The sequence below is a fragment of the Bemisia tabaci genome, chromosome 6 (genome assembly GCF_918797505.1).
Source record: "Bemisia tabaci chromosome 6, PGI_BMITA_v3".
In the NCBI taxonomy this organism is placed as follows: domain Eukaryota; kingdom Metazoa; phylum Arthropoda; class Insecta; order Hemiptera; family Aleyrodidae; genus Bemisia; species Bemisia tabaci.
The window spans coordinates 41,494,250-41,510,491 of record NC_092798.1 but is presented as its reverse complement, the minus strand read 5'-3'; the positions used below and the strand labels follow the sequence as shown (position 1 = coordinate 41,510,491).

Below are 16,242 nucleotides of genomic sequence, written 5' to 3'. Positions count from 1 at the left end.
ATATCCTCAAGAAAGTATAATATAATTCGTATGGCTACTGCTACGTACCCTGATGTTCTGGTCGGAAGCAAAACTAATCTCATTTATGTCAAAACCCTTGATCCTGGTTGGTCGAATAGCGTGTTACTCAAGCAATCAGGAAGCTACTCAGTTCTTCGCTTGTCACTTTGAGTAAGACGTAGTCTCCATGCCGAAAAAATAAATACAAATAGAAAAATAAAGTTGGTTTTGAAAATTTATTAACGGGCAAGAGATTGATCGGGAAAATAATTGTTCTCATACTAATAAGTATTTTCGAGGGCCACCTTCTACACTGGAAAAAAAACACATTGGATCTAGAGTCCAGACTCTTAAAAACATCGACAAGAAAAAATACTCTTGATTCAATCGGATTTTCGCTTAAATCAAGAACCAAGCCTCTTAATTTCAGCGGATTTCCTTTTGATCTAAGCGAAAATCTGATTGAATCAAGAGTATTTTTTCTTGTCAATTTTTTCAAGAGTCTGGACTCTAGATCCAATGTGTTTTTTTTCCAGTGTACTGTCAGCCTTATAACTTCATGTATCGCAAAAATGCATCGATTCATTGATTCTGCAATCAACGGTCACTTTCGCCATTGATACAAAACAATGACCGGATGTGTTGAGGGTCTCTCGCATCTAACTGTTCATATAACTTGTATGACTGCCCCTTATTTTTATTTTCTCCCCGTGTTACAACCTCTCAATCGTTACACCGACCTGACCGAAACTAATACATCGTTGTTTTTTTGTGTGTGTTCACAGGTAAGAATGGAAATTCGGCTCCCGCTCCAATGTCTTCATTGTGTAATATCGGTCCTGTTCCTGCAATTACTGTCTCCAAAAACCGTGAGCATTATTTTCCAGCCGTATGCCCCCAGCCCTCCGTTATTTGGAGTTTACTCGTTTTACTCGTAGACACAGCGACGTTTATTAACCTAGCAAGTGGGGGAAAAAAATCTGTTCTACCGCAATTCTGTTGAGAGCCAGGCTGCCAAAGTAGACGCAAACAATGTAATTGATGTCGTAGACCAATTCTGGGGCCGTTAGGACTGTACTCATAGCTATTTTTTAACATTGAGTTGTCAACAGTCCGATTCAGTTAGTTCAACAAGTCTCAAGTCACTAACTGAAAGATCCTACGCTGCTTTTAAACACCTTTTCGTCGATAAATTCATTTCGCTTTATTATATATATTTCATTAAAAAAAATACAAATTATCGGTCAAAAATATGTAAACTAAGTCAGTATATTCCCCTCTCGTTGATCTCTCATAAATCTCAACGTATGGTTCCACAAGTTTTCGTCAACTATTTCCTTCAAAGCAAAATGAAAAATCTATATTACATGGCAACTCTGTCCGCTTGAATCTACGGGCTCCAGTCAAACTGAATTGGCTCATTATTTTCCAACGTTTTATGTGTCTATTCAGTAATCTGTCACGTTATTTGAGGTTTAAGCACTGAAATAAGATAGTTGAATGTTTTTACTCACTTAATTTTCCTGTCATCTCTTTTCGTTATTTTAAAATATTTTACCTGAGAATCTACTGATATAGAGACACCGTGTAATTTGCTTGCAACGCTTCGAAGCGAAACCGTGGAGCTAGTTTTACACTATATTGTTTTACACCGAAAGTTTTTGCATGCTGGTTTTTATTCGTCTGATTTGTTAAATAGTTTCTGATAAATTCGAGGACACCTTGATTGATTTGAGTGAAATTTGGAACCGAGGACTCAGGAAATAGGCAAATTATCTTTAAACAGGAGAAATCAAGTAGTCTTTTAGAAAGATTATTTAATTTTATTGCAAAAATTACATCACTACTTGCAAAATATAATACACAAGACCTAAGAAAAAGTAATGGTAAAATAGTTCACTGCTAAAACATTGCCAAAGTGTGAAACACGCAGGACTTCAAGCATGTCAAAATCCAAATCAATAAATTATATAGGATAGTTTGGTGATACTTTAAAATGTTTTACCTACTTTCGTAAAGTATGATAAAGATTCTGTAAATTTCAAAGTCTGGTTGCTGAATCTATTGATTTTCTTTACAGAATTTTTCCTGAACCAAATTACATGCTGAACAAATCAGGACCGTTTTTTGCTTTCTTAAATTTATAATACAGATTTGATTTGATTAAAAATGTGAGAAAATTTGCCATTCCATACTGTGTTGCGGATTTGGTAGAGCACGGTTTGACTTTGGAGTACAGAGAATTTTGTCTCATCGCAGTGTCATAGCCCGCGCAGAGACTGGAGAAGGAGAGAGCCAGGATTGCCAGGAAAGATCGAGAGGATAGCGTGATCAGTTTATCTCGCCTGCCAGATAGGCAACCAAATATCCTTGGAGTACGATTAGTTGCTGCCGAGCACGGCGTTTTATTCGGCGTTTCTATCGTAATCTCATCGTGATCACCGCTACGAGTCCCGGTGCAAATCCGCTCTCGCTCATTGTAGCGTAGCATTATTTTCAGGGTCAATGAGTCATTCGATCGTAATCACTTTGCATTTCTCGCGATATTACATAATTTTTCGTTCGTGGTTTAATAAAACCATTTTTATAATTTTCAGTTTTCTGTGTGTATCAGTAATAGGTGTTTTATGTAACCAATCAAGAATTTCAAGCATTTCAAAAATTCAGATTGCATATAGTATACATTTTATTCCTCATTATCTATTAAAACGTAATAGGTAGTGTAAAATTCTGTCAAAATTCTGAGAAACTCCGGCTTGTAACGCATGGAGGAAATGGATGGTTTTAATCAAATGTATTATTATTTCTCATTCTCCGTGCATTTGTATTCAGTGTTCCAGAGTGCATAGGGATCCGAATAGTGGAACATTTCTCATACATTGCGGACATTTTGAAAAAAAATTACATCAGAAATTGTTCACTTAATATTCCACGATTGTTTATGTTTCATAAGTTTTTACCACCCTGCGTGAATAAATAACCTGATAGCGACTATACGATAGTATTGCTATGGGAGCTCTCTAGCAATTCGAAAGCCAGTGCTAAACTTGATCATACCTGTGGTAAATATTCAGAAAATTTAGTAGCCAGTACAAGACTTGGTAATTGTTAAACATACTCACGATACATCTCCACACAACATACTTTTTTGGTAGTTTCCACCGCACGTCTGATAAATCGCTTAGGCACTAAAAGCTGTACGGAAAGTTCACTGGAAAAAAAAACACATTGGATCTAGAGTCCAGACTCTTAAAAACATCGACAAGAAAAAATTCTCTTGATTCAGTCGGATTTTTGCTTAAATCAAGAACCAAGCCTCTTAATTTGAGCGGATTTCCTTTTGATTTAAGCTTAAATCTGATTGAATCAAGAGTATTTTTTCTTGTCAATTTTCAAGAGTCTGGACATGCAATGTGGTTTTTTCCAGTGTTGAGATGTTGAATGAACATCCTGATAGTTAAAAAATTTGCAACAGCTTCCAAACTTATGCCTTAACGGCCCTTGCTGTTAATTTTACATCCTGAGAATGTTAACTTAACTGCAGGAGCAGTTGAGAAGACGTTAAGGTCACCGCACATTTTTTTAGCCATTGGGTTATTGATTGAACGTCCTAATTTCCGTTGGATGCGACGTTTTCGGTGGGTGCATCTCAATATTTTTTGCTGATCCGTTAGATGCAACCTCCAAAACACGATTCCGTAACACGCGCAAGTGATCCACCGCCAGCCGGCACTTTGTTTACTCTTAATTGTAGGTTAAATTTATTCCTCTCTTCACGGCGTTGCACCTGCGACGGGTCGAAGTCGAGGATAACGCTAACATCTCTGTTGCGAGCCTGGACCGCTATCCTGCGGTGCTCTGGAAAAACCACTTATCTCCTCAGGAGTTCCACAGGAGTTACGCGGTTGTTGCTCAGTGAGGGGGCGACGTCCGGCGAGGGCGAGGAAAGGCCCTTAATTTAGGGTGGCAATAAACGAGGCGACGGCCGGCGCGAAGGCATCACGACGCCGAGTCAACAGTCGGCGTGATTTGTGGCCCAAAGCTCCCGACCTTGGACAAGTGCAGTAAGTCAGAGCTGCAAAGCCCCCTAACTGTTGTTGCGCGCACCGCGTTGCCTCGTTTGGCTCCCATGTCAGGCTTTGCCTTTATCAAGGAAACCCTGGAAAAGGCTTAACTACGAACGGCGTCTACTAAGTTATGTTTCGAAGCGTATAATTTTGGAAATAGAAAGAGATGTCGCAGGCAAATAGTCAAATCAGGCATTTGGTTAAATGCCTAGGCAAATAGCCGAATATTCTTACTCAGACTGAAATTCTGATTATTTTTCTAATTGTAGACAAAATAATTCTCTGATCATGTAATAAGGAATTATCCACGAACATGCGCTTCATGCAATGATCAACAAGTTATTTCTAGCTCTGAAATGCACATTTTTCTAAAAATATACAGTATTTTATAAAATAAATAGTTTTTACAATTTGGACGGTTGGAAAAATATGAGGAGCATTTTGGAACAGGAAATGCAATAACAGTCTGTATTTTTATGGATTTTTACTCTAAGGTATTGGAAATTCGAGGGGTCTCTGTGAAAACATAGTAAATCTCGTAACCCCTGAAAACCGTCCACACTCCAGGCTCAAAGGCCAAAGTTCCGGGCGTAGCACTGGGGGCAGTCGGAACTACGGCTCCAACACCCAGAACTTTCGGCCTCTGAACCCAGAAAGAACGCGGTATACTTTCGCTGTAACTTTCGCCCCTATAAAAAGGTTTGCAAGACATTTCCACGTGGACGTGGTCTGGTAGTTTCACCGTCGATATGTGTCATCAGCTTCCCTATGCAAATACGCGCTTTTGTGAATTTTGTGTGTCAATAATAATAGTTCCTAATTGTAGAACGAAGTCCATTTTATTTAAGCAAAAACTGGAGTTGGGGGCGATTCGCCCGGGACCGGCAACGGTGGACCTTGCGCGTGACTCGAGTCACGAGTGGCGACGACTCCATCACTTGTGTCAATCTTCACCTACTAAGCCCCCCCTCGCCTGGGTTCCCGCGGTCGGCGCGGCTTTCGTAATTGGTCCAATTAACTTATTAACACCTGGAACCTTCGTTCCACGCGATGATAGCCGTTTAGTAGGTGAATTCCGAGTCCGGGACTCGAGTGTCCCGCGACCTTGCGCGCGCGCTCCGGGAATCCATCCTCACTTCGAGAGCCGTGTAAACGCTGAAACCATCAGTTGGATGATACGGCTGTTTTGTGTGAAACTAGCCGGCGAGGTCGTTCTTGGGAACGGTTTGTTTATTTTTGTGACCCGCGGACTCGTTTGCACTCCACAGCGAGAAAAAGTTATCGACATTTGCTGTTGACATGGAAAGTGGAATAATTCTGCCGTGTTATGGAAAAACGCCGTATGAACCTTCGTTAGTTGCCAAATGTCCTTTGATCAAATAAGAATTTTCGGGAAAAATTGTGAATGTTTTCCGTTCAATTTTGCAGTAAATTCTCTTTGTAATTAGATTGAAATCGCTTGAAATCTTTATCAGCTTTATTTACTTTGCGGAATTTTGAGATATCCGAGGCAATCGTAGGTGTATTCCTAGTTTGAGACATTTACCTTGAAGATTTTCAAATTGTAAAAATCGTCGAAAATCTTCGTGTGTGCTTCAAAATATCTCCACTCAAGCTTCTCAGGGAGTTTTAAAACAATGCCTCAAAGTATTGTCTCTAAACTAGACAAAGTCATCGACAATTTTTCGATCTTTTTAAAAAAAATAACACCAAATTTGGATTGAGAATTTACTTCATTAGCTAATTCAGATCAAATCATTTCCTCTGGGGTCGAGAAACAAAATAATTGATTACTGCAGTTAATTGTGCCGGTTTCCTGACTCGTGTAGGCTGATCATGCTTCATATAAATGTTTCCAAGTTTTAGAAGAAGGCACTGTAGTTTCAGGCGGCAAGGTTCAAAATTAAATAAGGCTACGAAAGCCTGAGCTTGGATCCGAATTCGGTCAGCTAAATCACATACCCAGGTTAATGATCAATGAAAACAACAGTGATGTCACCTCCCAAAAGGCCTCCCCGAAAAGACGTCCCGCGGGCCATAATGAAGTCATTCAAACGCTACCACCTCACTCACCTCAGACTGGGACCTCAGACGTAGCGATCTGTTTGCGGTCAATTTTTCAAGCTTATCTCCACGGTGCTCGAGCCCGTTCTCCGAAGGCCTCTTATTTTCGGAACCGGCCGTGACATCCGCGTTGGAGAAGCCAGTATCAAAACATCCCCTAAATCCGGCCCAACACCGGGGCCTGTTGACCTATTCGCACCTCGCGGGAAGCGCTACTATCACGTAGTGGCAGGGCCCATTGATGAGTGGAAATCGGCCCATTCAGCGGGCTAATAGGCCGGCCGCATTGCGACGCACGCTCCGCCCGACAAACGCCACCTGTGCCACCGAAACAAAACACAGGTGAAACGCCTGACGTGATTTTCTCCCGGAATGGGTCACTGTTTCGGCTCCGATTTTCCATGGGGTTTTGTAAACTGACGGCACGGTTGACAAGTTTAACAAACCTATCGGACGGAACATCTTTTTAATAATACAAAGCGCATCCGAATGAAAAGTGGGGTAAAAGTGAACGAACTCGAGTGAGCAATGATGTTATCTGATAAATTGTTGACATCATGGAAATTCAGGCTTGATGGACATCAGGGTCTTTATAGTTTAAATTTGGGACGTGATATCTCACTATTGACCTGCGGGCTGATTATTGAAATTGATAGACAAAGCAATAGGCAAAGACGAAAGTGAAGCATGAGAAATCCACCCTGAAGAATAAGAAGAAGAGGAAGAATAAAAAGAAGAGGAAGAACAAGAAGAAAAGAGAGAATAAGAAGAGAGGAAGAACAAGAAGAAAAGGGAGAATAAGAAGAGGAGGAAGAATAAGGAAAAGCATGACAACAACTGAAGTTTTTCCTTTGGGTGTGCCACAAACATCGACGCATGGAGCGCAATTCCCAAAAGGCACCCACCGTTCCTTCTCGACTGGAGTAACTGTAGTCTCATAAACCTGCAATAAAAAACTCGGACGAAGAGAGCGGGCCCCTTCATGCTACAGGGTTGCAAATGACGTGCCGCATCGGCGTAATTAGCTATTCCTGCCGGGGAGGGGGAGGGGGGCGGGGGGCGGCCGTTCCCGCTATTTTCAGTAAATCATCAATAATAAAGTAACGTAACGAGGCAAGTCGTGAGTGATGACGTCACGCCAGGGCCGCCGCGCCGGGACGGGATCCTGCGTGATGCATTTTCCTCCGCTGCAGATCCCGACGCTGCCGTGCTAAGGAAAAACGCCGTATCAACTTTCAAGAGTTGCCAAATTTCCTTGTGTAAAATGTCTACTTTTAAGGAATGTCATGAATATTTTTCCTTGAAATTTTCAGGAACTTTAGCTGAAATTGCGAACAAAATTATCTGAAAAATCGAAAGGAAAATATTCATGACATTCCTTAAAAGTAGACATTTTACACAAGGAAATTTGGCAACGCCTGAAAGCTCATAGGGCGTTCTTTCGCAGCACGGCAGGATGGAAGGTCGGCTCTCTATACTGTCGTGTTGAAGGAAACACCGTATGATTTTTTTACTGTTGCCACATTTTCGTTGATAAATATTTATTTTTGAAGGAATTCATGAATGTTTTTTCGAGGAATTTTCAGAAGTTTTAGTGTAAATTGTGAATAAAATTCCGGGGGTTAAGTTAAGCGGGGATTGAATCGAAAAAGATGCGCATGGACTGACTTGTGTATATTGTTCGTTGGAAATACGAGCTTAGAGAAGTTTTGAAAGTTACTTGTCATAATTTTTATCTTGTTGAAAGTTCTAACAAAAAGTTAAGGAAAGCGACGAGTCCTACCGGATTGCAGGCCCTGAAAAATTTTAGTTTAAGTTAGATTTTTAATTTAGTGGCAAAAATTTTTACTCTCCTAGTAACCATTATAATTATTTTCTTCATGAAGTCTCCGTATTTATTTCTAAACATGAACATCGTTAAGACCAAGAGGCTGAGTATGATTTTACCGACGGAATAATACAGAGTCTTTGAAAATATCCTAAGCTCGTGCATCACATCACCGGGAAGGTCAATGTAGTGTCTCTGAAATATTTTGTCTCTGTTACGTGGATCTCACTATACATTTATAACCTTTCAAAATGCATAAGAACTGATTTTATAACAATGATAAGTGTATGTTGAAACATACTTTCAAACGTCCAATGAATATTATTTAAATATGTTAGAAGGAATCGGACAGTGGAGGCAAGGCCTTCGCAACGATTCGAATGTGACCTGATCAATGATCATCTTTAAAGGTCCGCAGCTGGGAATCGATGATGTTACATGAACGATCGGACCGACTTGCGTAAGGACCAAAACTCAGTCCATCTCGAATCTCGTCCATGAGCCGCTGAACCAAGAACCACGTATCCTCAAATAAAACCTCTTAGCTGACTTTGCGGTTTTTGCGAGACAGGTATAGGTCATCGCGGTGTCGTAGATTTTCGATCGATCCGCGAAATTCGGCCGTTTAAACTGGTGTGAAATGAACGATCTTTGAATGATGAAGGCCCGTGACACGGCTTGAATCGAGGGTCCGAGCATGAGACCCAGTTGAGGCGATCACCTGTCAGGTTGTCCGTGGAGTGATGCTGTCAGTTGTTTGACGAAAATAAATCGCGCCGAATTTCGGTGAACATCGCGCATCGATCAGCTCGCTCGTCGATGCTCCGTGCCTGGGAATCGGGAAGCTAGGATATCCTCGCCCTTGTGTTCAGCATTGAGCCCTAGTTTTACTTTCAACCTCACAGAGCAACCTCGCGCTGAAAAAAAACACATTGGATCTAGAGCCCAGACTCTTAAAAACATTGAGAAGAAAAAGTACTCTTGATTCAATCAGAATCTAGCTTAGATAAAGAACCAAGCCTCTTAATTTAAGCGGATTTCGTTTTGATTCGAGCAAAAATCCGATTGAATCCAGAGTATTTTTTCTTCTCAATGTTTTCAAGAGTCTGGACTCTAGATCCAATGTGGTTTTTTCCAGTGCGGAGTGCGCTGAGTGGCGCTTATTGTTAGATGGATGTCATCATGAGTTATTCTTTGCAAAAAGACGAACAAGCTTTGCAATAGTGCTTACATTATGCTGTGTTGAACGTAACAAACAAAAACATTACGGTAATTGTTTTTTTCAAAGATAAATGAGTCGGCATACTAAAGATTTTTGGAGATAAAAGTTATTAGTCACGAATGATAAGTTACACAGATTAGGCTCCTTTGCAAAGCTTCGTTTCACGCAAAAGTTGGTAGTTTTCGACCCTATCAACTTGTTCTTTATGTTTTTTTTTACAAGAAACAAGATTATGCCTATGGCATGGCACTGGTTTTGACCTCCATCAATTGGAAGTTTTCTTTTTTCCTACGAGTCTTCTCTTAACTTTTTTTTCCGTTCATGCTTTGTGACTCTCAATTTTCTATGAATTGTTCCCTCAATATTTTTAGTTTTTAGATTATTTGATCAATACAAGTACCTATACTATAGACAATTAACATTGATACCAATGTCAACTTTCTCATTTCAGTATTTAGAAACTTTAATCATTACTGTTATACAAAAAGAGTGTTAGACATCACAGTCATTGTTTTACTCAATTATTTTGACTTTATGTGACTCAATTATCGCACAACTTACCATTCGATGAGGACTGTACCGAGATCCACCGTAATACGCTTTGTGAAGTAGAAAAAGTGTCACTGGTTTCGTATCTTCGATTCCTCGCACACACTGCTCTGTGCCTGCACGCGTATCACCAATTGTATATCGCACGTTTTGCAGGCACTACCATACTCCAAGAGGAACCAAGAAACACAGAAGACCCGTCATGTTCACTCTTTCGAGCGCTGCTGTGACATTCCCTCATTGGAGAATAAACCACCGTAGAATAGTTTATGGTATTATTATCAATTAAAGCAATGACTTAAAAATTGTCGATGTTTTGCAAGTTCCTTCCCTTGAATGACGTTAAACAAAACTACACTCCTGTTGCCTTACTCGTCAAAGATTTCCTCAGGAGGATTTTCCTCCGTGAAAGATCAGTTTTGAATCCCACACTCCAACAATGATGCATTTTTTCAACGTGTGGTGTGATTGGGATTTAGTATAACTAATATGATTATGAACCCGGGTGGTTCTACATTCATCTTATTTTTTGTTACACGAATGCACGAATTTGTTGGGTTCATTCATCATTGTCAATGAAATTTCCTCATTGAATTTGCCGTAAGCGGTAACGTTTCCTGGAATTTTCAACTGAGCGATTTTGAAGATGGGAGTGTCATTACTTACCCAGCAGGATGGTGAAAAGTCCACTCATTTTTTCTGGCACGGCCGCACTTCGCGTTTTAATTTTCTGAGGCGTGACTCACAATCTGACCAGGTAAATTTTCTTGAATTATAATCGCCTTCGTGAGGGGAAGCCACTCGGAGATTGCAAAGGGAAAGGCTCAGGTTGTAATTTACATACACCCGTTTTCACGCTGGGGCTGTATGGTTGTCAAATATGTACCGGAAAGAATGCAATTTTTCGAACATGTGAAAGCGGCTGTTTGCATCGTACGGTGTCAGCAAACTTAAAAACTTATCATGGTGTCAACGATTAATCAATCAGCAAAAAGTAAAAACTGTTAGTGAGGATGATTGGATGGTGTCAACAAACAGGAAAACTCCTCGCAGGTGGCATTCAAAAACAATGCCAATTACCGTTGAAAAAAGGTTAGTTTTGAATTTTGGCTAGGGTATGTGAAGTTAGGTTAGTTTGAGTGAAGTTGGATCGATAAGATGAATGATCATTAAAATTCAATGAACACTCGAGCCAACTGATTAGGAGACTTAAACGCTTGTTAAGAAAAGTAGAGTCAGTGAGAATGGTTATCAATAATAAACTTTCATCGAAGGAACTTATTATGAGTTTATATGGGTGAATCGTGTTGGAGTAAAAACGAAATTTAACATTTGATGAATTTCATCTTCAACAAGTCGCTAATCAATCATCATTTGGCAAAATGTAGCGTTTCCCTAAACTCAAATTTTGCCTCGCCCGATTGCATAGCCAAAATTGTTAGTACGCCGTGTCTAAAATATATGTCTCTGAATTCGATGTTGTGTTTTCCTTCGAGGTGGCAACGTGGCAAATACCGCTCTTGATTTACAGACACCCGTTCCCGAGAGAAATGCCCCATTATCGGGCGGATTTTCACAGGCTCCAAATCGAGTCCCGTCCGAAAACTGGTTTCCCGTGCGCGGAAAATCCACCTCCAACACGCACCTGCCCCGCTTTCGTCAGCCAGGTTGTCGAACCGGTGGAAGGCACTCGCGTCGCGTCCGGGAAACCTCGCCGGATCCTTCGAAAGTTGGCAACGCTGTTCATTAAACCCGAGTACCGCCCGATAATCGAACTTGTCTCGAGTTCTAAATCACAGAGGCTGCGATGAAATACAATACAAATAAAAACACCGGGATGCGGTAGTCTTCGTTTTTCTAGATCGTAAATCTAGAGCCCGCGAAAAATCAACTGCCTCATTTCTTCATTTTCTCGTGTAAGTCTTTAACTTGTATAGGTAAATAATAGCAGAGGCTCGATTGGTACTCTCTGTCAATCAGTGGCGTGGCGTGCTTTGCGATTTATCGATTGTTATGCCATTTAAACCAATGGAAAAGTATCGATAAACAGGGCGTTCGCAGCGAACACTTAAATAGTTGATTCTTTACTATAGGTTTAAATGGCATAAAAATCGATATATCGCAAAATACGCCACGCCACTGCTGTCAATAATCCGACCACTTAAAATGAGAATGCTTTTCTCAGTGAAAATGAAAAGTATGAGGAACATTTTTCATGAAAATCCTATTTACCAGGTCGACTTGAGCCAGTTGATGTTTCGTTTCTCGGGCTTCACCATAGAGTAAAATGGCTTCGTGAAAAGTGAAGTCGGAATAAACCCCCCTGAGAAAAAGGTAATTCCACTGTACTGTAAAAAACGCTGAAAGAATAAGATATGCAAACCACAGAAACTTAATCATCAAAAAAACTAAAAGAGGATAAGGGAGGAAAAATAACCTCTGATAATAAGGCAATGCGGTGTCTTTTCCATACTAATTATTAGCTTAAAATGTGAAGCTGATAATTGCTATTTCTAAAAGAACTCAGATTTGCGGAGGTGTGATTATGTGCTTGTTGGAAAGCACAGCAAAAGAAACTTTTTTCGATTTTACGTTGTAGAATCATTCTAAGACTTTTGAGCTTCCATTAATGTGTTTAATTGTTATGAAGTACTTACTGTACCACGACTCATGATATTTCTGTCACGAATTGAATCTTACGGATCAGGCCGGAATCTGGCTAACTGTATCTCTTGTTACCCAAAGTTAATTTTTGATCTAAACACCAATTTCCCATTGTCATATGAAAGTCAATACTGTGTGCATCGATCCTCAAGGTTGATTCGTTAACTAATTGCCTGGATGAGAGCCGCACCAGTGTTCAATTACCCATGAAAATCATGAATTTTCTAACCCATCGATCCGCTGAGGCCCCTTCTCCGATCGGACCTCCACCCACCCTCCTCTCTTTCAAACGCGCGAAGTTGTTTGTGAAACGGAGCCAATAATCAACGATTAAAATTGACAGTCGAACGATATAATTCAAATGAAAATCCCGCGGGTGAAAAATCGAGCCAATTCATTAGGAGACTTTAACGCTCGCGTAGAAAAGTAGAGCCAGCGAGAGTGGTTAGGAAAACGATCAATAATCGACTGTCATCGAAGGGAGTTATTATGATAATTTTTACGATCGCTTCAAATGCGGACCCTGCGTCCTTGAGCCAGCCTTGCGTTACGAATAGACGGTCCAAGTAAGTGCGAAAAGACGTGCTGCTTTTTTTCGGTCGCTGGAAGCTGATGAGCTGCTCATGCTTCGAATGCTCAACAATTACATTTTTTTTCAAGCCGTTTGAAGCACTTAATCATTTGAAAACGAAGGCTCAAATTATCTGCCCTTTTTAATGAGAGATTCTCTCGGAATTACATTTCAGTGGCGTTTAATAGAGCTTCCCGGAGAGCACTTCTTACAAAAGAAGACTTCTCGACGGGTCGGTAGTTGAAAATTTAACGCCCCTTCCTCCAATGATCTTAATGGACGAACTCCTATCATGCGATGTTATATTGTCGGTCGAGTTTTAGTTATCTACCCGCAGAACTAATCGAAAGCCATGAAACATGTTGAAAATTTTGTGAGCCACTCATTTCGATTAGATCGTAATTCTTAGAATTAAATTCATTGTCATCTGCGATTTCCTGGTATTTCTTAAATTTTTAGTTTGCTCAAGAAGACTTTTTATGAATTAGATTCTTATTAATGTGTTTGCTCTAAACATCGCGACGGTTGGAGCTCTGAGCCGCGCCTTGCCGCGTCGCTTGAAAACGAAAGCGCCGCTAGTTCGCCTTCAATTTTGCCAATGCAACCCAACCCAACGCCGAAGTTAATTAAGTTGTATCCACCGATTAGCTGTGTTCTGAATGTATCTGCGTACCCTGAAGAGCCGTTATTTACATTTTAGGTATTGTCAATAAACTGACAGACACGCACAGCCAGGTTAAGGAGAACGCCGTAAGAACATTCGAATGTTGCCAAATGTCTCTTAATAAAGAAATATTTTTAAGGAAAGTTGCGAGTATTTTGAGTACTTTGAGTTTCTTGTGAGCGAGCAGTTCAAATTTCTCGTAACCAATGTGAAATAAAAACGTTAATATCTTCGTTAGGAGTTGGTTTCAGTCATTTTCGTTTCGCGAATCGTGTTCTGCGCGAAATTTTGGTTAAGAAACATGTATCAGAATCCTTTAACTCGTACCTTGTACAGTGGACCATTCTGTATTTTCTTATCCCTGTGAGCGTGGGGAAAACGTCAGAGTCGAACGGGTCAAAAAGTTAGTCCCGTCTGACCTTTAATATAAATTAATACACATATTAGCTGCTATTATAATGCATTCTGGAGCCGTGACCTTGGAACCGAGGGAAAAATCCTATGGGTCACCGGGTGGCCTAACCGCAAGGAAACCACACCGGCGGCATGCGCGCGAATAGAATACCGATGTGCGAACGGCTTTGTTATCTGAATCATGTGTTGTTCGAACCTCTCATCGCCTCGATCAAACACCCAACAGTCCTTCCTCATAATTGCCCCGCGAGCTCCGGCCGATTGTTTGCGTTCGCTCCGACTCGCAAATTGCAACTTAAAATAGGAAAAAAATTCTCACTATGAGTCAGTCGCGAGAGCTCTCCGGAAACATGACCTTTCGATGATGCGCGACATTGCCGAAACCTCACAAATCCTTATTCCCTTGTATAAACAGTTTAAAAACAAAGGGGAGTATGTGGCAACGCTGTGTGAGAAACATGCATTGTACCTCCCACCCGTCGTGGTGCGACTCTCCTCCTCAGATGGCCAGGTTGATAGTTGTAAGGCCGAATAGTGTTACTTAATAATTAGCAGTCTAAGGAAGGAATTAAAGGATGTGGTTGAAAAGCTCTCAGGTTTTAGGGCGATGGAGAAGGAAAACAGGAGTTGTAATCAGGCCCGCCACATCCCATCTCGGGCCCTGGTACCAATTTTCTGGCCCGGGCCCCTAGCACGGGGGGGGGGGGGGTCCGGGGGGCCTCCCCCGGGAAATTTTTGAAATTTTAAATCTATTTGGACGCATTATGAAGCTCTTATGATGGAGATTTTCCATTAATTTCTGCAGAATAATTACGCCTTTTTGTTTACTTTCAGCACCAAAAACTTTCGAATTGTTGCATTCAAAACATCTATAAATTTTTTTTTGAGGGGGCAGATGATAATTTTCAATTCTATGGGGAGCCGGGCCCCCCTGGACTCCCCTTTCGTACGTCTATGGCAAGGGAGTTAAGCCATTGAAGTCGAGGATGCCCAGAAAGGAGCCTCTTAGCATCCGACAACGGAAGAAAATGAAACACAGTTACTAAAAATATCATTCTACATATACTCAGAATCTTGAAAATCTCTAAAAAAGTAAGAAAAATTTTATAGTGCCCTAGCGTGTTTTTGAAACTTTATTCACCTTTTGCGGAATTTTTAGGGTAATTTTTTCACTTTTCCCTACGAGACAAGGGTTACACATGAATTCGTAGTGGTTTGTCACCTGCGTCACGGGCCCCTCCAGGGCCCGGGCCCCGGTACCAGGGACCCAGTATCCCCCCCCTTGTGGCGGGCCTGGTTGTAATTGTACGTAACTGTGGATTGCTAATTTGGTGCACGTGAGACTCGGGTTTCAAAATTTGCATTTCGCTGTTTCTCATACAGCAGGTTTCCGTGCCGCAATGAGAACGGGTAAAATTTCGGCTAATGGAAGCAGGTTTAATTAGGTCTTTGGGAGCGTATGAACTTGATACGATAGAATTTCTTCAATCGGAACAGACGTTGACCGATTTCTGATGCATGTTGGTGTTTAAGAGCTCTTCAGGCGTTCTGACGTGAAGTATGCGCTTTTAAAAGTTACCTGTAATGTACGCAGGTTTAAGCTTTGTTCCTTGTTTTAATTAATTAAAAAATGGACCTCCTAGGATCCTAGAAAGTCCCGGTCTTTTGAACATTTCAATTTGTGAGCTTTGCGTATCCATTTGTATGTGTTTGTTATTCTTCTCTAATTTTTGGCTCCTTAAGTCGTACTCATTGATCCTCGCGTGACCCTTTCAGTCACCTGCATTTTTGGTACTTGCTGTTTGGTCGGAACCCCACATGCCTCGTCACCAAATAGAAGTCTAGATTTTACCCATGCAACAATAATTGCACAAATTTCTATCAAATTTCGATGGATGAGGCCTTTATTGCAATTTTTAGGTGGAGTTCAATGCTGGCTCTGAACGATACAGCTGAGTAGCCAAGTTTAAATCTTCAGCACCCATACAGAGACAGACATATTTAAATGCCATACAATGTAAATTACTCAATGCCGTACCACAAGACCCATCTTGGAATTCGAGCTGAAACTCTTACCGGGGGCTCTTTTCCACATAATTTTTCATTACAGCCACTTATCGATCAATCAGCAAAAAGGTCCTTTTATTTGCGGATTTCTTTTCCCGTAAAATAGGAACTGAAGAGCAAAAAAGCAAACAA

General features: G+C 40.9%; 2 protein-coding genes across 4 annotated transcripts in view; both read left to right on the top strand.

Annotated features, from left to right (window-relative positions):
- Positions 1-16,242, top strand: part of LOC109036419 (uncharacterized) — a 685,415-nt gene that overhangs the window by 342,351 nt on the left and 326,822 nt on the right. The window lies entirely within an intron of this gene.
- Positions 1-16,242, top strand: part of LOC140224772 (uncharacterized) — a 228,378-nt gene that overhangs the window by 131,684 nt on the left and 80,452 nt on the right. The window contains exon 2 of one of the 3 annotated variants that reach the window (XM_072301365.1): positions 786-1,057. The exons of the other annotated variants lie outside the window; for them this stretch is intronic. Coding sequence (XP_072157466.1) covers positions 786-938 — 153 coding nt within the window. The 3' untranslated portion in view covers positions 939-1,057. Of the gene's footprint in view, positions 1-785; positions 1,058-16,242 lie in introns of those variants that run through there. 3 annotated transcript variants of the gene reach the window in all.